The sequence below is a fragment of the Pezoporus occidentalis genome, unplaced genomic scaffold, assembly GCF_034315485.1.
Source record: "Pezoporus occidentalis ecotype Australia unplaced genomic scaffold, CSIRO_AGI_Poc_V1 ctg4, whole genome shotgun sequence".
Classification (NCBI taxonomy): domain Eukaryota; kingdom Metazoa; phylum Chordata; class Aves; order Psittaciformes; family Psittacidae; genus Pezoporus; species Pezoporus occidentalis.
In genome coordinates, this window is record NW_026915724.1 from 6,626,518 (window position 1) to 6,647,723 (window position 21,206).

Below are 21,206 nucleotides of genomic sequence, written 5' to 3' on the forward strand. Positions count from 1 at the left end.
CTTCACTGTCTCACTATTTTCCCTTTCAAACAGCAACCAACTCTCTCCCAAGATCCAGTTGAACACACCATGTTTGCTAGCATCACATTAATCTTGTATGTGGGTATGTTCTACTTATTTTCTTAGTTCTTACCACCTGTCCTCCCCATGTATAAGTTCTTGGAGTTAGGAACTCTCTGCTACCTTATATTCTTCTGGGAACTTCCATGTATGACATAGCCTCAGATTTTGTAAAAAAAAACAACCCCAAAACAAAAAACAAACAAACAAAAAAAAACAATTAAATCCACTTAGTAATGTATAATCAGGTTTGAGCAAATAAAATTGCTTGGACTATGCTCACCTGCCTAAACACATAAAATTCTCTTACTATCTTTCTTTACCTATTTGATCCTTACATCCCACCCTTCTTCATTCTATTCCAGAATACAAATACCTTTCAATTACTAAAATATTTTATTCCAAATGCACCAGCATGCAAAAGGTTCACAGGCTGTTTTTCTAAATTAGCATTCGTGTCATTTTAATAACCAGTCATGAGTAAAGCAAACAAGCTCCTGAAATAAGATATTTTCTTTTCAACACTAGGCTTAACACTTCACTAATTCAGTTAATGTGTTGTGATAGGTGTTGTAGGTTCATATTACCATCTTCTTGTACATCTGCATTTAAGTCTTATAGTGCAGTGTAAATGGACCTTCACAACATCGCCTTCCACCTATTGGCAACAGGTAAAAGGCACAATTTGTAAAACAGTTTATTACAAAGAAAGAAATGGCCTGATAAAATCAGAAATTTACAGAATGAGTGTGCAAATGGAAGTCAGTGGAAATTTTACTTCTCAGAAATAAGTTTGTTTGAGCTTGCATCAGAGAAATACATAATAAGGACTTTGAGGAAAAAGTATCAGAATTGTCTTTATCCTAAATGAAAACTTAACGGTAGTTTTCCCTTTGGTTCCACAGGATAGTTCATTCCAAAACAGTTAACACAATTTGAAGGCTGCCAGAGACTTTGCAGGGGTAGATCAGTAAGGTTTCACTGAAACCAAGAAAGTTACAGTTGGTATGATCCAGCTTTACGTGCCACTTGATACTGTCTTGAAGCCATTTCAGGAACTATGCTTCTGAATTTCAGAGAAGCAACAACACAGGCCAAATTCTGTTGCTGGCATTACTCCATTCTATTATTTCTCACTCCTATTAGAAGCTAAGAATGACAGTAATTATACAATCACAATAAAAGATGGAACTCATACTGTAAGGCAGCATAGCGGACCACATGCTGACAGACAAGGAGTACTAGGAAACAGTTTCATCCCATTAATTACAGTGCACCAGTCCTTACTGTGGACTTTTTTTTCTTTTGTTGTGGACAAAAGTGGTTTAAGTTGGAACATGAAGAACAAAGGAGATCATGGAAGAAAGTACACCAGTGCTTATTATAAATTTCAACATATGGGTAAATGAAGTCAGCATGAGCAACAGTAACTTTAATCCTGATATGGAAAGTCAGATGTCAGACAAATGACAGGCATCTGTCAGCTTGTGGAGGTGGGACCCACTCACGCTCTGAATATCAGTCTTCTGTTCTTGACTGCATAATATACAGAACTTGGCATCCTTCCTCCCTTCCACACAAAGCCAGTGAAGTAAAGCTGAAGGCCCTTGAAAAATGAAGTAACTTCAGCATGTGTAATGCTGGTACATTCTGCTTGAAGTCCTTCTTGATTTTATTTTTACTTGCTATTTTAAAGGCCAGTCTTCTGGATTTAGTCTTGAACTTGGCCAGCTTGACTAACTGGATAAAAAAAGAACAGTTTTGAAGTTCATGATCACATGAATTATTAAAAGTGAATGACAACCTGTCATTGCAAACTTATTTTCTATATCCACAAACCAGAAAACTTTTCGTTAGGATGATGGTGTGCTTCCACTGCAAAGCAAAGTCTCTTCTCACAATCTACAGGATAGACTATCATGACCAGTACACCTACCAGATACTTAAATTGTAAGGTGAATTATTACCACCTGCTCTCAAGAGGAAGGCACTTACCCATACCTGACAGATAGAACTGACAGCTGGCAATTCAATACCCCATGAAGGCCTTCTGCAAATAGACTATAAACACACATATTCTGGCTTCTTGTTCCCATTTCATTCAAATCAAACACCTCAGTCTCCCACTCCCCACCCTGGCTGGCTTTTTAACTTAGCCTTTGCTCCTGGCCCAGTTCAGACTGCTATTAAACACTCCCATAGTATTTTTCATATTTACATATTTCATCACAGCAAATATTAACTACATTGGTTTAGCCAAAGACCTTGCTTCCCATTTGTTCAATGGTGGCAATAAATGTCCTGTCCAGAAATATTATTAGCCACAATAAGAGAGATAAAGCACCATTTTTCTAGAAAAAAAATGTGCCTACTTTTCTTGCTTTGGCTGTGTCACATCAAGCAAAAGAAATCACACATTTCTATGTCACAGACTCCATTCTTTTGATTACCAAATTTGTATACTCATTCCACCAATAAGGGAAGACAAGATTAATACTACAATAAGTGTAGATACTGGTGCACTAAATGTTCAGTACAGTCAAGTGTTTTTTCTTAAGTCAGTCTGCACCAAAACAAGAGCTAGCATGCCTAGCTACTTCAAATATATGAAGCAATAGCTCTTTCAATTTGAAAAGTTTGGCAACAAATCGAGCTTTACTTGTCAGTAAGTGCAACCAGGTATAAATCTTATCAGTCCAGTATATTTTTTTTAGTAGAAACTTCAGCAACTACTACAGTGAAATACACACACACACAAAAAATTAAAATAAAATAAAAAAGGGTTATTCAAACAAATGGTAAAATGAACCATCCTTGAAAGTGTTCTGCTCCAGTAGGAGAGAAAGACATACCCATGAGAAGTCGAAGTAGAGCTAATGGAGGAATACATCTGGGAGAAAATGCTTACTGCAGAACACTTAAAAAGCCCACAACTTAAAAAAGAAGTATTCAAATACACTATTTACAATAATGCACAGAAGGTTAACCAAACAGGATACACCCAGGAGAACATTCATTTTCTGTCTCAAATGAGTCTTGAAATACCATGAGTTTTAAGACAGCTCCTGTCAGATGTGCCCATGTCCCCACTCATATCATCAAGCTCCAAAGATTAATGAGTAAGACTCAGAACATTTTAACTCTGAAATTTACTTGCCTAATGCATATGGGTAAGATGCCAAGATCCTATGATTACACTACGTTTCTTCAACTGCTACGTGTATCACTGGAAATAGGCTTTAAAGGCTTAGAAAGAAACAAAGTTTACTTCAGGAAAACAGTAACCTAAAGGCATTCTTTCACCTTGTAAAATTAAGGAGCAGGTGAAGGTCCTGGAAATGCTAGCTAACCTATCCAGGAATTTGGCTTAATTCCAAGTCACATTGTGTGTGCGTGTATGTGCGCATGCGTGCATGAAAGCCTCTGAAAGTTGCAGTACATTTCATATGTTAAATAAGCTTCAGTATTTAACTGAAGATTTTTAATGAAAGTATTAGGGAGCACTTGGTTCTTTAATTTGCCAACAGAATGACTAATCAGCAAGTATGTACTGGCCAGCCATGCCAGAACATGCCAGCCTTGCAACTTTGCACTAACCAGACAGCACATGGTATCTGAACATTCCGTGGGGATGATTACTCAGTGAAAATGGGAGGGTATTGAAGCAGAGGTGGGAGAGAGTTTTGAGAAACAAATCTCCAGAAATTTAGGCATCATCCATTCTGCTTCTCTTTAGGCAATTTATTTTCTCTTCTAAGATGGAATATCTACAAAATTATATTATGAAATGTGAAGACAAAGCAAGGCTAGTTCAGATGAGGCATCTGGGGTAAGCAGCAATGTGTGGTGGCTGATTTGATAAGAACATTGGAGGTTGATTCTGGAAAACTGCTCAGTCAGTTACAGTAAAGTACAACCCATCAGGACAACCTGTTGATTGCACTGCTATTTCTGCTCAGATCTGCACGTTCTCCAAGTTTAAGAACATCCTAATTTATGACCAGTGCAAGTTCTTCTTTTATAAACAAACAAATCTAAGCATCATTCTCTTGCTGCCACTCTAATGAGGTTTTTTTTTAATCAAAGATAACTGAAATAATACTGATCCTGGTTTGTTGTAGTCTTCATCTGTAGCCAACCTGTGGTTTGCTCTATTTGAGCTCTATCAGTTGCTCTCAATCCATCTAGAAGGTATGATTTACAGTTCAAAGATCTTTCAAGGCTTGTTTCTGATTGTCCTTCCAAGAATACACATTACAAGTAACTGTTAGAGGTGCACAAAGAAATGTTTGCTCTTTTCTTCTGAGCCTCTCATGCTGCAGGAGACAAATCCACACATCCCTGTGTTGGTGCACAGTGACATGACAAAAGGCCTCACTTAAATACCGAATAATCTTTCACAGTTTAGATCTGCAAAATCTAATCCCCAGAAAGAGAAATCTTGCTTGGAGAGGTTCACTTCATTCTCAGCTGTAATTAAACTCACATGGATCAATTTAGCTGAATCAGGCCTGGCAAAATCTGCAGTAAGACTCACAGAATCCAAGCAATGCTGCAACAAATCCCAGACTAGCAGGCCATACTATTCATTCAAGGGCCAAATGCTATGTGAGTTCCTATTTGGGAAGGTCAATGCAAGTCAGCTGAGAGCAAGGAGAACAAGCTTTTGACCTAGACTTTATAATAGATAGCCTACATGTTACCTTAGCAATTTTAAACCAATAGATAGCCTACATGTTACCTTAGCAATTTTAAACCAAACTTCAGCTTCAGCTTCAGCTTTGCCTGAACAAGATATGCTTCACCTGCCTCTTTGTGTCCCTTATATTCGGGGTAATTTCACGCTTCTGAATGTCTCCCCAACAAACGGCTGCCTTCCATTTGTTACTACCATCAGTGATATGTTCTAAGTTTAAGAATGCACAAATCTAATAAGAGATATCTACTGCCACAAAAATATAATTAAAATAAATAGAGGGAATTCTCCTTAAGAATAACCAACTCAAATACACCTTTCTTTGCTGCAAATTCATCTAGCTATAAGTGGAACACCACCACAGACAATGCCATTGTTTAAGTTTCAATAACTGAGATGCTCTTTACCTTCATTTTTTTTCCCCCTCTTCCCCAGATTTCTCTGCTTTTCCCTAAGTGCTGAATTTTAGCTGAAAAATGCAATTGTCTGGATGTTGGTTCTTTGTACTGCCTGTAACCCCATTAGAAACCAGAAAGCTGATCATCAAGTGTCAACTTGATAATCCAGAAAACAGCAAAGCCTATTCATCACCCTCTTTGCCCTGAGTTCACCCAAGGCACATTTTTGATAAGAGTCAACTATCTTAGAGTTTTTAACATATTATGTTTATCACATCCTGCAAATTCCCTGCGTCTTTTCATTGCAATGCGTTAAGTCATAAAAATACTTTTCTCCTCTAGTTGGAGAATGGGCTTTCCCTTAATGACAAAACTGAAACTCACTTGTGGGAAATGTACATAACCTAATGGACAGCTGTAATTACATTAGAATAATAAACATATGAACAACTTAGCTCAGGAATACCATCAGAATAAGTCTGAGTCCTCTAAGCCTTCAATTATTCTTTATACTTTTTTCATACAAGGAATTTCATGGCCTATTAGCAGTAGAACAGATGACTTTATGGCCATTTCAGATAAAAACTGTGAAAGGAAATAAATTTGTCAATAGAACACACAGCTTGAACTCAGGAAACCATAATACTGAATTTGGCACAGGTGAAGGGGAATTTTAAATGGCTTATTCCGCTATGATATAGGAAGTGAAAAATAAAGGGCTAAATTAATAGTTGCTTTAAGTAGATGTCACTGATTCTTTCCTATTAATAATGCCTCTTTTACTCAGCATCTCTTCTCCCTGCTACAGACAGGTCATATATTTGCAGTTCTTTTAGAAATTAGAAGACTAGAGACTGAATCCTCTTCATGAGATTCATTCCTGTTTCATTGCTGCTTTTGCTTATCACCCTGGACGTGGGGTTGTTTTTTTTCTGTCAAATAGCAGAATCACTGTGATACTGTAATGAATCAGGCCAGCAAAACAGCTGTGACTGCATTAATGGTCACATTAAGGTATTTATGGAAGCAAAAAAAGACACAGTAAAACTATGCATTTATTTTCCAACTAGGGCTCATTAATTGATGGCATTCTTCTAATATAGTTATTTATGATATGCAGTATAATTCAAATTTAGCATAGCTGCAGTCTCAAGAAGCAATTAGGAAAGTTTGCAGTGGGGGTAAATGTGATTCTTGACAAAAAGTAGGTATTTTTTATTTTCTGTTTTAAATAAGCCTGGTCTAAGTCGAAAGACTCCAAGAGACTGTTGTGGGCTCTCATACCTCTTGTCCTTATTATCTAACTTCTGCTTCTATTCCTCCTGTTTTTCTTGCTTTTTTCCTTTGCCTGACAAACTTGCCCCTTTCTCACTGTTACATTATTTTTCTGCTCTGTTTCTTTTCCTCCTACAAACAAAACCAATGATGCGTATCTTCTTGTGGATTAGAGCATGCCCTTATAATATACCAAACATGTAGCTCTCAAACAACTGAGTGGATTAAAAGATGACAAGCTATTCCCATGAACATTCACCTACCCATGTTGTTTGCTTTCCTCTCCATCATCTTTCCCACAAGGACATTTAAAAAATTTGCTGCAGTTTTCATTACATTTCAGATCAGAAGGGATCATCAGATTGTCTGCTGCAACAGCCACCTTGCAAATTTAAATTGAATTAAGCATTACTGTCACTAGAATAAGACACATCAAACTGTCCCAAGCTTCTTCAATGGTACAACATGGATCACAGAGCCTGTGAGGATTATCTTCATGTGATCCCAGTAGGAAAATCTGATCTACTGCTTTCTGCTAAATTTATCTGAAAGGCTGCTTACTCCAAAACCATGCACAATCAAATTTTAAACATGTGATCAGACAGGAACTAAGACTTTCTGATCAGTAGAAGACAACAGCCCCTTTTATTTAACATTCCTCTTCAGTTTAGAGTTATCTTTGGACTGGGAGGAAAAAGTCTTCCTAATGCTACAGGAGATCAACAGAAACCTTTGAATAACAAGATCATGCAGAAGGGTAGCGATCAGCATAAGATACAACACTGCTGTGAGCATCTGCATCTGTGTGTATAGTTTAATCCTGCAAGAGTCTGCTTGGACAGAAGAGCATACAAGCAGGTACTGAATACACCAAAACTGAAATGCTGGCAGCTGTGTGCCAATGAAAACAGAGGTAAGGAACTTTACAGTCCATTTACAGCCATAAATTTTGTTCACAGTAAATCATTAGCAACATCCTTTGCAAGTGTCACTTGTCACCCAGTCGATTCAATGTTCTTAAGATCTTTTCTACTCAAACTGCCACCTCCCATAGTGGTTTCAGGAAACCGTATCCCACATTAACCACGTACGTGACAGCAGAATGTAGTTCGCAAGAATATAGCCACACATGCAGTTGTTTTCTACTAATTCTTAGGCATACAGTAATCCCAGGTACAGATTATCTATTTTTTTCTTGCTTGCCTTAGGACAATTTGTTCCTTCCATTGTACTTTCCGATTTGATGAAATGTTAATAATTTATCCTGTTAGCTTTTCTGCGATAAATTGTACATGGTTATGAGTGCATCTGCTCCTCCCTGTCAGCTTTTGAATTTGTTTGGCAGTTTCAGCCTCACTAGACAAAAGTAGTCTCAAAAATATTTGTACTTACACATCATTTGGACACTCAATACTAATAAGTAGGCTTTATTTGTTACGGCTTTCACAAAACTAATAGCTTTTACTTCTACTGGCTAAAGCACCCACACTGCCATCCCTGTTACCTGACTAAGCACTTCAGTTCAAGTCTCATTCAAAATTACTGATTAATGATCTTCAGTAAATTATTATTTCTGGTTAGCTCCATTACACTACTCAGCTCAAAACACAGTGCCACCATTGTCTGGGAGAAAGCCCTCTCTCCCCACACATCCATTTGCAAAGGTGCAAATTTCCAAACCTCTTTATTTTGATCTGAATAATAAATACAGGCATTTACGGTCAAGACTCAAAGGTGGGGTTTCTTTTTTTGCTTCATTTTTACTGTTATGACAAACTAGTATTTTAAAAGTCTCAATCTAAGTAAATAAAAAGCAGCATCCTGAATTCCTGTGCTAAAGAGGTTTATTTTGTCACAGACTATTTTAAAGCCTCAGAAAGCTTAAGGATTCACCCGTTGGCAGTAAAGCACTTGAAAGTCACCGCGCTGACAGAAAACCTCTCTCTGAAAGGCTTAACGAGCCATTTCACATAAATTGGGCATTTAACCGGATGCGTCATGAACGCCCGAACACAGCGGAGGGCGGTTTAAGAAACAGTACAGGATGCTGTAAGCGGAATCTCCATAGAAACAAACGCCTCCCGCTCAGGCACACCGTCATCCCAGCACACTCCCGCTTCCCGCAGTTCTTTTCCTCACACACCTAGAAGCACCTGAGGCCGCAGAACCTCGGGCCACACAACCCTCTCGCCGCACAACGGCAGTCACCATCTCGCCCACCTCCGCTCCCTTCTCTCGCGTTCCGGACCCGAGCCCCTTTCCCTACGAGCTAGGAGGGAAGTGAGGCGCCTCCTTCCCTCAGCTCAGGGCTACTGCAACCACTGAGCGCAGCCCCACACCGGCCATCATGAGGGGGACCCTCAGCGGCAGCCCCACCTCCCGCTCGCGGCCGAACCCTCGCGAGAGGCCGCCGCTCGCTCCCGCGTTGCCACGTTCAAAGTCGCCGGCGGCGGGGACACGCGCGCCCGGCACACCGCCGCCCCGCCCCCCCGCGCCACCCGCCAATCGGAGCAGAGAGACGCCCCGCCTCGTTCTCGGGGCTGGTCCGCGATTGGCTGGTGACGGGCGGGCCGGTCCGCGGTACGTTTGGCGCTGCGCTGCCGTGGCCGCGGGCGCTCCCGCACGCGGCGCTCAGGTGGCGGCAGCGGTTCCTGGCTCGCTGTCGCTGCAGCGGCACGGGCTCCGCCCCGCCGTCGCCTGGCGGTGCGTGACAGGAGCTGCTATGGCCTCACGCAAGGGCTCCAGAGGCGCTGGCGGCAGCCCTAGCCCTGGCTCTAAGAGAGGTGAGCGGGGCCGCTGCGCCGTATCTCGGCGGGAAGGGGCGGGGGCTCCCGCGGACCCTGAGGGGCGGCCGCCGGCGTGTAGCGCGGCGGGGCGGTGGCTGGGGAGCCCCGGAGCTGGGGGAGGGGAAGTGGTTGATGCCGCCCTTCACCGCGGGCAGGGGGGGCTCCCGGGCGAACTGAGAGGGTGCTGCGCCTTTCCCGGTGTCCGTCCCTCCCGGCGGGCTGAGGTGCAGCTTCCCCCACCTGTCCCTTCCCCCGGCCCTGAGCTCCTCCGGCGCCGCGGGGGCTGGAGAGGGGGCGATGGCCGCGGTCTGTCTGTCCCTTGCGTTCCCGTCATTCCCCGCCGTTCCCCGCATGGGGAGTTCACGTGGAGAAGAAACTTGGGCGGCCGGGCCTAGGCGGTGGGGACGCCCCTCGAAAGCTCACCGGAATGGCCGGGCTGGCCCCGGGCGAGTCTCGACATTTGTTGGTATCTCCGGAGAGTCCGCTCAGACGTTTTCCTCTAGAACCCTGTGATAGAACCGGAATGCCCAACATTTGATGCTGGTGAAGTCGTTATTCTTGTGTTGAACTTGGACGCTGGAGTATGTCCTTAGGCTGACCTGTTTAACAACACTGTTCTAAAGTTATTAGTTTTCTTGTAGATGTAGCATCTAGGATGATGGTTTCTGTAGGTATAGAAGGAAGGAGAAATAATCTTAAAAAAAATTGCAAGTGTAAGGTTTTTTGAGACAGCTCCCCCAGATAAAGGACATCTTAGCAAATCTGTCTATTCATAAAATACTGTGTGTGGACAGCTTAGCTACAGAAACTATGTCTAGTAGCTTTTTTAAGCATAGCAGAAAGAGGAAAAAAGTATGTACTTCTGAAGTCACTATGCAACCATGCACGCTGTGCTGCACTGAAGAAAGGAAGTGATTTTAGAGATTGAATGTTTGCTCATTATATGTAATTTCTTTGGGTTTGAGATTCATATGCACAGAGCCCCAGTGGTGAAATGTGGTGGTAACACTGAAATAATATCTGCTGATATTCTCTGAATATAGCAGTAACATGGAGAACAGTGTCAATTAGGAGAGGGACTTCTTACAAGGACATCTAGTGATTGGACAAGGGGCAGTGGCTTTGAGATGAAAGAAGGCAGGTGTAGATTAGATGTTAGGAAGAAATTTACTGTGAGGGTGATGAGGCACTGGCACAGGTTGCCGAGAAAAGCTGTGGCTGCCCCATCCTTCGGCAGCGTTGAGCATCCTGGTGTAGTAGGAGGTGTCCCTGCCCGTGGGGGGGTGGGGGTGAGTGTTGGAACTAGATGATCTGTAAGGCCTCTTCTAACCCAAACCATACTGTGATTCTAATGAAAGGATGAATCATACAGGCTTAGTTTACCTATCACGTGATGAATTTAGGAGAAAAAGATTTCAAACATACTTAAGCATAAAACAGTTTAGAGATTATATTTAAATTATATAACAATATTCATAGAAATGTGTTTTTTTTTTTATTTTTCATTTTTAAAAGTAGCTTCTTTCATTGCTGGCCTATGCTGCAGAGTCTATATTATACTTTTCTTGCTTGGACTGGAGGTGCTTTGATCCTCATCCAGTATTAAACATCTAAATACAAATTTTCAATTACAATGCATTGAGAACATGCATCCCTGGTATGATTTTAAATACTGAATACAGGTCTGTTAATTCAAATATCACTGTAAAGCTGATAACTTTATCAGGAAACTGAATCTCTGACTTAGTAAAAAAGTATTCTGTTGGTTTTCATTTTAAATCTGAGTAAAATTTTATCTCTCTGTATTAAAAGATGTCTGGTTTGTGTAATTGCACAGGGGATTCTGTTTACTTTAATCCAGGAGAGGATGAAGCAGTATGAGTAATGGCTTACGCACTCCCCTAAGATGTAACTGCTTTACACAAATGTTTTGTTAGTATCAGCAGCTCCTAGTTAGAATCCCTTGGACAACTGTAAAAATGACAGTGTGAAGCTGATGCTGTTTTCATAGTTGCAGCTGCAGAAGGAGGTAATGGATGATTACTCCTGTGCGAATAAAGGAACAGCTAGGGGAAGAGAGTCTTTAGAGCAGCCAGTAAGCCTTCCACAGCTGGGGGAAGTGAAAATGGGATAAGGAAGTAATTTTGAGACTGCTTTTAATTGAGACTGTGAAGTATAGAAACCTGAAGTTTGAGACTGTTCCTGATAATGTTGTAGTATTCACTTTCACAGCAGTCTGGGAGAGGATGTGGCTTCTTGCCAAGGCATTGCTCATAGCTCTTAAACCACTGAGGTTGACAGCACATCTAAAAATCTATTTGCTGAAGACAATGCCTGCATCTAATTGTGGTCATCTGCTTTTAGGTTTCTGCATCAGAAAATGTTGACAGTAATCTTACAAATAGATGAAGTCCAAGATAGACCTAACTCTAGTGTATATAGGGTTTGTGTGGGTTTGTTGTTTTTTTTTTCAGATCTTTTGAAATGTCAGAACTGGAATTAAATATTTTTTAGAAATAGAACTCTATGTTTTACTTTAAAAAATCATATTCTAGAAGCTGTCAAACCAGTCCTGACTAAAAATGCTCAAACTTGTATATAAGCTTTGTATTGCTTATGATGAATACTTCTTTGAAAGTGACACAGAATTAAATAAATATGGCAATGATTATATTTGGAGTACAAAAATGAAAACCAGGTCAAAATTTGACAGTTTGAGGATACTTGGAGAGGGAAACATGTTTGTTATTTACTGGAAAGTTTGGCTGCTTGTCATTACCCTACAGGATCTATTGTAAAAAATGTGGCTTCTCTAAAGGAAGAAAATCAGTTTTAGACATCTAGATGAAATAACAGATACTTGCTGGAATATTACTCAAAACTTCATTAGACGAGGGACAGGCGTGTCACCTGGTCATGAATTAACTCCCTCAAATCTCATGAGATGGGAGATTTGGAAATGTCTTGGGTATTAGCACTTACAGGAAAGCCTTCCAGTAAGAGTGAAGATCAGCAGCCCAGCTGCTTTTGAAACACAGTGTTGTGTGTTTCAAAACCCAGGACACACAGATAGCTGAAAAAATATGAATTACTTTGTAAGCTATCCTAACGTGTAGAAGTAAGAGTACTAATGATAAGGCATCTGTCATTGTGTTGCTGTCTTTTATCTTACAGTATGTAAGCAAAGACTTACTTAAACATAGTTATCACCGATCATATAGTTGGGCAACAATTGCTGTCTGTTTTCTTTGTGTTTCTAACAAGTGGGTGAGTGGTTCTCCAGTAAGGCCACACTACACAAACCACATTTCCAACACAAGGCATTGTCTGTATTTACAGACAACTGTATTTTATATTAAAAGAAAGAAAAAAAAGTCCTAGCTCTGCTAGTTCTGAAGCTTTGTCGTGACGCAGATAGAAATCAAAGAACTCTACTGTTGCTTTGATAAATTTTTTTTAATCTCTGTAGTAATGATTGAGATCATCTTCTGACATTCTTTACTTTTCTCTGCAAGATCCCAGATGTTTGATTTAACTTTTTCTGGTTTTAACAATGTAGCTTCCTTATATATCCAAATACAAAGGTACTGCCAAGCTTTTAACTCCTTTTACTCATCTTTTGGACCTTCTAATGTCCCTTAATCCAGACCTTTCACTAATTTCTGGCTTTTCAACTTTCTTCAAATTTGAGTTATATATTTATTTGGTATACAGTAAAGTTGACCTGATAATAATACTACTTCTTATTTTAGTTAACAGGATCAGTTCTAGAAAGATAGTTGTCTGTTAATTTGCATGAACTTTGACATTTTAGCTCCTCTCTGTTTTAAAGACTACTTTATAGTGTATTCTCTCTGGGTGAGACTCTCTATTAGTGGGTGTTGTTGTTGTTTTTGTTTTTTTATTTACCTAAGGAGCAGAGAAAGATCGTTGGCTAAACGGGTTGCTCTTTTGTTGGCTCTTGGGAGTGTCGAACTTTGCATCACTGCTTCCAATGCATGTGGGACTGTTTGTGCCTTCTCTGGTTTCTCAGCTACCCAGCTGTGCTGTGGTATAACAACTCATCTTTTTACTCTGTGGATTCTATGTAAATATGATGCTCCCATCTTTCTAAAAATTCTGTCTTACCTAATTTCTGACCTGAGCTAGTGGGCTTGTTTTTATGCTCTTGGCTTTGCAGTTGTGTAGTGTATTCTCTGATTTCTTGTGTTACAATTTATCCATTATATCCTTCTTGATTTTAATTGTAATCCTTAGGAAGAAGGGTATTAAGGTGTTGGAGTACATAAGTGAGGTGTAAATTTGAGTTGCTCTGTGGAGCTTCACAAATGTTTTGACTGGTTTGTCCAAGTCTAACTCCTAGTGTTTGCTGGACTAATACAGATCGTTATGAATTCAGCTAGTACACTGCTCAGTACTTTGATTTGTCTATTTAAACTCAGTGTTAGTGTTTTTGTGTCACATCTTCGGTGTTCAGGTGTATGCAACAGAATGTTATTACTTTGTTAGAGTTGCTATAGACTATTGCAGACAGATGAGAAATTCTTTGTCTCTCACAGGCAGAATCTTTATATACTGTTCTAGAAATGTTGCTGTGATTTCTTCACTGAGCTTATCCTATTGCCTAATTTAGTTGCTTACAACTAGTTGAAGATCTTGAATTATTATTAATGTCAGATATTGCTGTTTTTTAAACAGTTTGGCGTAGACTGTTAAAAAACGTGTCTATTTGAAACAAGATGGATTTAATCAGAAAAGTTGATTATGGTTTGTGGGACTAATACTAGATCTCTGAATTTTAATGGCATCTAAATGCAAAACCATGAAATGCAGGCAGCCACCTCTGTGATTCGTCTGTCTGCCTTGCATCTTGCTCAAGATGGCAGTTATGGAAAACATGTTGACATATTGTAAAATCTGCCAAATTAAGTAGTGGTAGCAACAGTAATGATCCAAACATCTGTAATTTACATGGTATGCTGCTGCAGTGTCATCACTGAAATTACTGGTTCTCCTGTACAAAACTCGAGGCAGTACCGTTTCAAATAAGTAAGTTTTCTTATCTCTGACTACACAAAAGTGATGTAGATAACATTCGTACAGTTGTAAACACATGTATTCCCCTGTATACTTGAGCAGATTTGCATTGGAATAGTGAGTCCTTGATAAACCTCTTTGTTCATTCATCTAGAACTGGAGTTAAGTTACTTCCGTATTCATAGAATCATAGAATAATTAGGGTTGGAAAGGACCTTAAGATCATCTCGTTCCAGCCCCCCTGCCGTGGGCAGGGACGCTAAATCATATCACCCAAGGCCTTGTCCAACCTGGCCTTGAACACTGCCAGGGATGGAGCATTCACAACCTCCCTGGGCAACCCATTCCAGTGCCTCACCACCCTAACAGGAAAGAATTTATTCCTTATCTCCAATCTAAACTTCCCCTGTTTAAGTTTTAACCCGTTACTCCTTGTCCTATCACTACAGTCTCTAATGAAGAATCCCTCCCTAGCATCCCTATAGGCCCCTTTCAGATATTGCCTGGTATTTGTTCTCTTTGATTTTTCTCAAAGTATTATTTTAGGTTTTAAGATTGATACCTAAGTATAGCAGGATTGGCGAAAAAAAAAAAAGGCTGAACCTGAAACAAAAAGAGGCTGAACCTTTTCCCTCTATCAGTACTTCTTGGGAATTTTGGAGCGATGGTAGATGCTTCTAGAGATGCTTCTGCTTGATAAAGACATCGAGGAAAGTTCTCCTGTCCCTTTTGATCTAGTGTGGTCTGCAATCCTGGGCCTGCTCTGTTGTCTAATATATCTTACCTGCATGCGAGAAGTCATTGTGGGCTAAAAGGTATTATTACTCATGGTGCTTCAATATGGAGGAGCCTTATACTAGACATCTGCGAGGATATCTGTGTTCATATATTTTTTTAAGTATATCATCAAGAGTTTAAATGTTATGCAAGAGAAGTAACCTTTTCAATTGCCTTTGGAGGGTAGGACTTATTTAAAATGCTAGGAGGAGAACCTAAAGTACTAAAATAATCCCAGGGAGACAGATTTTGCCAATTACTCAGAGAATGCACGTGAAAATTCCCCATCTGAGCTAGACTAGGTTCAGACTCCAGGTATGTATATTAGATTGGGGGATTAAGGCGTTAAATTTTTTTACAGTTCAATGCTATATGTCTGCATTCAACTTAATCCAGTCAGAGATTGCTCTGCAGTCTTCTGTTTTTCAATTCCCCTTCTCTGTACCTGAATTAGTAGTTGTGCAGTTCATAGGTGAACCACACAGGGAACTGACAACCTGAAAGCTGACTCTCCTTTTTCCCCCAGACTGGCTCAGCTCACAGCTTTATGGAAAGTCGTTTAGGTAGAAGGGAAGAGATGACAATGGGTGGCTGGGCATTGAGGCAGGGTAAGGTTGAATCTGCAGTTTTATGTTTGATCATGTCATCATGGAGCGGTAGTGTGAACACAGAAGGTGAATGGTTTGGTTGGATATGCTAATGTAATGGCTGGATATGTAAGGACTTCAGTAAAAACAAAATTTACCAGGAGTAGAAGATTGTTTCTGATTACAGAGTGCATAAAGAGGTGAGATTCCAATATTGCTGTTTCTTTAAACTCAAACCCCTTTTAGCGATCACCTGTCTGAAAAAAATAACCCTTCATTTTCAGCTGGACATTTCTGGATCACTTTGAAACATGTAATAACTGTTCTTGTGCTAATTCTTATGTTGAATTCTTCATTATAGAGATCTTGAGCAGAGGAGTTCAGATTTACTCCAAGTGGTTCTTTCCTGATGAAGAGCACAAACTGGTAATTTGTGTGCACAGCCTGCAGCAACCTTTTTTCCTAACTGCATCCTACGGGCTAGCTCTTTGCATGGAAGAGTTTTGAGCTATGCTTTGAAGTGGAAACTATAGCTCTATTATGTGTCTTTAAACACACTGGAAATAAGTATGCAGATAAGCGTATACTGAGTTTGAACAGACTGTGTGGTTCAGCTTTGTTAGAACTTTTTAAATGAAACAAATTTTAGACTGCTTCATGTGTAGTTGCACTGTTATTATGCATGTACTTACCTAGTGTAACAAATGCTTCCAAGTAGTTTGTTTGAAGATTTTCTTCATAAAATATTTAATAGCTAGGGGTTTTGTGACTATTGCATAGCAGTTTTCTTATTTCACATTTTTATTTCCTGAGGTTCTGTTGAATGACAATTAATTACTAATGTAACAAATCTCACTTTTTATACTAGTGTTTTATTAAGTTTGAGTTGTGTTGTGCCTTTATTTAATACTAAAAGAAAAAGGTTCACATAGTAGTTTTGTAGCTGTGGTACTATTTCTTTCCATAGTAACTGGAGGGGACAGCTATATGTTTTGAAACAAGAAAGCTGTGAAAAGAGCAGTATTTTTGCAACTGCGATCTCTTAGCAATGTATTTTAACAAACATTTTTAAAACTGTAGGTGTGAGACCCTTTTGAACTTTGTAGGAGTTGCAGGTGCATAGTGCCTCTATGAACTAACACCTAGTTACCTTGATGTAGGTTTTTTGTTGTTCTGTTTTGTTTTGTTTTTGTTTTTTTGTGAGCAGAAACCTGCAAATAGCAAGAGTTGTAGGTACTTGCATGGCAACTAGAGTTTTAGTTGCTTCTATTTGAAACTTCCTCAAACCATGCGAAAAATTGAAAAAATATAATCTGTTTTCTTTCTTTTGTAGCATAATTGGGACTTGTTGCTAAAACAAATTGGTATTTGTCGGTATGGTCAACTTGTCCCATATGACAAGATAGGAAAATGGAACAAGGAAAAATACTCTAAAATTAATTCCAGTGTGCTCCACACAATGAGGATTTTCAACCTTATGGAATAGAAACTCTTAAAGGTCACTACCAACAGAATTTGCATGTTCTGGGCTTAAGCATTTCTTGTGTTTCTTTTCCACATTTACCTTTTGTGATCTCTGCTCTGACCTAAATACCACCAAATATTTAATTAACCTAGTAATTATGTAGGACTATCAGCTGCCTTAAATCATTCAAATACAAGATGGGTAGATTGTTTAATTTTAGATCTTATTATTTCCAAATGTTCTGTGGGAGAGAGTTGGCTAATCAAAATAGCACCTATTAAAAGTCTTTGTCATCTACACAGTTAAAATTGGTATAGCTGTGTATAGTGGTATAGCTGATACAAGTATGTTGATCCTGTAACAGAAAACAAGCTATTTTTTTTTTTTTTATAAGCTTGTAGTCTTATCCTGGAACTTCTTGGTTTGATGTTTAACTCAAGTAAGTTTATAACAGCCAAGTTCTGCATTCAGTTTTGAATGTGAATTCTTTTTTTTTGTGTGTGTGTGTTTGTATGCACGTACAATAACACTTCAGAAAATTGACTGAAGTGTTTAGAACAAATATCAGACTGTAGGAAAGTATACTTAGTCTAAATAGATCTGTATGGAAGAGTAAATAGATAACAAGCAATATTTTTATTCTGTCTTTAAAGGACTTAATGCATCTCTCCTGAAGTGCTGAATCTTTAAGCCTGTTATACTGTAAGTTTGTGGAGAAAAGGTTTTATAAAAAATAATAGAAGTAATCCAAACTATGATACCTGAATAGTAATGGGGCATGAGACACTAGCACAGGTTGCCCAGAGAAGCTGTGGCTGCTCCATTCCTGGTAGTGTTTAAGGACAGGTTGGATGGGGTTTTGAGCAACCTGATCTAGTAGAAGGTGTTCCTGCCCATGGCAGGGGGGTTGGAACTGGATAAGCTTTAAAGTCCCTTCCAACCCGATCCGTTCTGTGATGGATGCATTAAATACTGCTGTAAATACATTCCTGTTGACAGTATTCATTATACAACTCTTTCAAGTTGTAAGCAGTGTTGCTTTTATCCATTTAAACTATGTGCACATCTGTGTATAGTTTTCCTTGTAATAAATCCTAATTGAAGAACTAATCAAAAAAGATGTTCATCTGGATAATCAAAAAGGAAAACCCCAAACATGGCTTGGACAAAATTTGACTGGCTTTTGGAAGCAGTCATATTCCTAGCATGTTTAGAAAAGAAGCAGGTGCAGGTTCAGGATTTTCTTTTACTAACATGTATCTGTGCATTCATTTTTACCTCATCTGACTTCAGCAGTTATGCTTAGATAAACAGAACTCCAGAGGAAAGTAACAGCAGCAGCTCGTATGGTAGCAAACATCTGCCCTCTAAACCTCACTGAAAAGTGCAGAGCTAGCATCGCAAGTAGAATTCAATGTTGTGATGTGTTTAGATGAAGTGCCTTTGACAAGTCTTATGGAACTATGCAACCTTTCAGGGCAGAATTTCTCATTAAGTTTCTTTTTGTCTTTAATTTGTGTCTGTTTGTGTTTTGGAGACAAAAACTTCTGTTCCTTTAAAAAAAGAAAACAGCAAAGCTAGTCATTCTTCTGATGTTTCTTTTATGAGTAGATTACTTGTGGATAAATTTTCTGATTTTTGTTGTGTATATAGTAGAAGAATCACTTGAACGGAAAGCAGTCAGGATTTGTTCGCTGTTTGTAAGACAGAATGCATGTAATTGCATAAGAATAATGATGAAAACAAACGCTATCCTTGGAATGATCCTTGACATCAGTCAGCCTGATGCTAATCTTATTCTTGATGTGTGCTGGATTTTTTCTGACGAATAATTAATTCCGTCTTGGTAACAAATCACCTTAGTTTGCAACTAAAAAACTCTTCCGAATGTTGTGGTGCTTCCTGTGAACCAGAAAGGTATCTATAGGCTTAAAAATACTTGACTTATAACAGCATGTATTCAGAAACAGGCTAACTTTTTAAAAGTATTGACCATCTCTCTTTATAAATTGAATATAAAAAAGAAAAATCGACATATATCAGCTATTTTACCTGAAGTGTATTTTCAGATAATAGGATTGAGGAGCTGATGCTGTGTTGGAAAAAGTGCCTTCGTACTTCTCAGCAAATATACTTAAATAATCAGAGCTCTTACTCAGGATAGAGTAGAAAAAGTTTTAATTCCATTTTCTTCCTGAAGAAAAGGTTTGGCTGACTTCTAGTTTTGCAGCTGCTGTTTATGTGGTATACTTGAACAGAAGTGAGAGTGTATACTTTAAATTCTTGTTGTTGAAACTGTTCCAATCCAATGTGAAACAAAAGATTCAGGCTGCTGAGGGTGAGCATGGGGATAGGCCAGTTATGTCTAGAGTCCCCTTCTTTACCTAGAAAGGAGGGAAAGAAATGTGCTTTAGTCTCTATTTTGCAGAGCTCCTCTCTTACAAATTCCTGTTGTGGCCACTTAAGATAATGACTATGCATGAATAAATAGCTTCATCATGAAGGACTAAAATGGCTTTGTTCTCATACCCTTGGGCATGCTTAAATATGTGATTTAGACCTCTGAAGAAATTCAGACACTCAGTTTTCTCCTATGAAGAACAATCTCTGATTTTTCACATCCTGGTTAAGTGCTGAATTCAAGGGGGTCGTTCAATGGAATCACTTCATCTTTTGAAGGGAGGAGCTTCCTTTCACTAGGGAAGTTCAGCAAGGCACTTATGATCCTACAGTTCCTTTACATAATTTTTGGTGCATATCTTTTCTTTTTTTTTGTCTCTTTCAGTTGGCCACCAGCAGCATCTCTACAGTCAGCCTGCTTAGTTGTCACATCCTGAGTTTATGACTTTGCTTGTTTTCAATATTTATGTTCTTTGATTGTTTGCATAGTAGGATACTTCACTGTGAGAAATCTGACTGAAAATTAAGTACCTTAAAGGCTTATGTGAGGATCGATATGTGGAATAAGGAAAAATTCCTCAAATACTAAAGTAAAAATCAGTCAAGCTGGCAGCAAGAAAGACAAAATTGCCTTTCACTTGGTTAACTTATTATTTTGACTTTAAATTCTGGTCTTTGTGTTTTCTTTGATCTTTCTGTTCCATCTGTTTCCCTGTTCTTCACTAGAAAGTTTCAGATTTAGTTTATTGAAGTCCTTTGATAATGTGCACATTAATCTTTATAACCATATAGACTATATTATAGTCTATAGTCTATCAGAGAAGAGATTCGGAGCAGCCCTGTGGAAAAGGACTTGGGGGTGGTGGTTGACGAGAAACTGAACATGAGCAGGCAGTGTGCACTCACAGCCCAGAAAGCCAACCGTATCCTGGGCCGCATCAAAAGGAGGGTGACCAGCAGGTCAAAGGAGGTGATCCTGCCCCTCTACTCTGCTCTTGTGAGACCTCACCTGGACTACTGTGTGTAGTTCTGGTGTCCTCAACATAAAAAGGACATGGAACTGGTGGAACAAGTCCAGAGGAGGGCCACGAGGATGATCAGGGGACTGGAGCACCTCCTGTATGAAGCCAGGCTGAGAAAGTTGGGGCTGTTCAGCCTGGAGAAGAGAAGGCTGCTTGGAGACCTCATAGCAGCCTTCCAGTATCTGAAGGGGGCCTATAGGGATGCTGGGGAGGGACTCTTCATTAGGGACTGTAGTGTAAGGACAACAGGTAACGGGTTCAAACTTAAACAGGGGAAATTTAGATTGGATATAAGAAGGAAATTCTTTCCTGTGAGGGTGGTGAGGCACTGGAATGGGTTGCCCAGGGAGGTTGTGAGTGCGCCATCCCTGGCAGTGTTCAAGGCCAGGTTGAACAGAGCCTTGGGTGAGATGGTTTAGTGTGAGGTGTCCCTGCCCATGGGAGGGGGGTTGGAACTAGATGATCTTAAGGTCCTTTCCAACCCTAACTATTCTATTATTCTATATAAAGTGCAGAGCAGATAATTTAGTTTTTAATGAGAATAATAATAATAAAAAGGCCAGGTTTGGGTCCGTCCCCGTCCCCCCCCATTTCCATTAAGGTTGCAGTGGTGAAGATGTTTTAGATAGCAAAAGGAAGAATCAGTTTCATATCACAAAGAATTTATATTGAATTTATTAAAAGTAAACCTTTACCTTAAGCT

The 21,206-nt window shown here is 39.5% G+C and overlaps 1 protein-coding gene across 6 annotated transcripts in view; it reads left to right on the forward strand.

Moving 5' to 3' along the window:
• The first annotated feature begins 8,924 nt into the window (after nucleotides 1-8,924).
• ASPH (aspartate beta-hydroxylase) overlaps nucleotides 8,925-21,206 on the forward strand; it is a 111,514-nt gene continuing 99,232 nt past the window's right edge. For all 6 annotated transcript variants that reach the window (XM_062633302.1, XM_062633303.1, XM_062633306.1 and 3 more), the window contains exon 1: nucleotides 8,925-9,212. In XM_062633302.1, coding sequence (XP_062489286.1) covers nucleotides 9,152-9,212 — 61 coding nt within the window. In that variant the 5' untranslated portion in view covers nucleotides 8,925-9,151. The remainder of the gene's footprint in view (nucleotides 9,213-21,206) is intronic.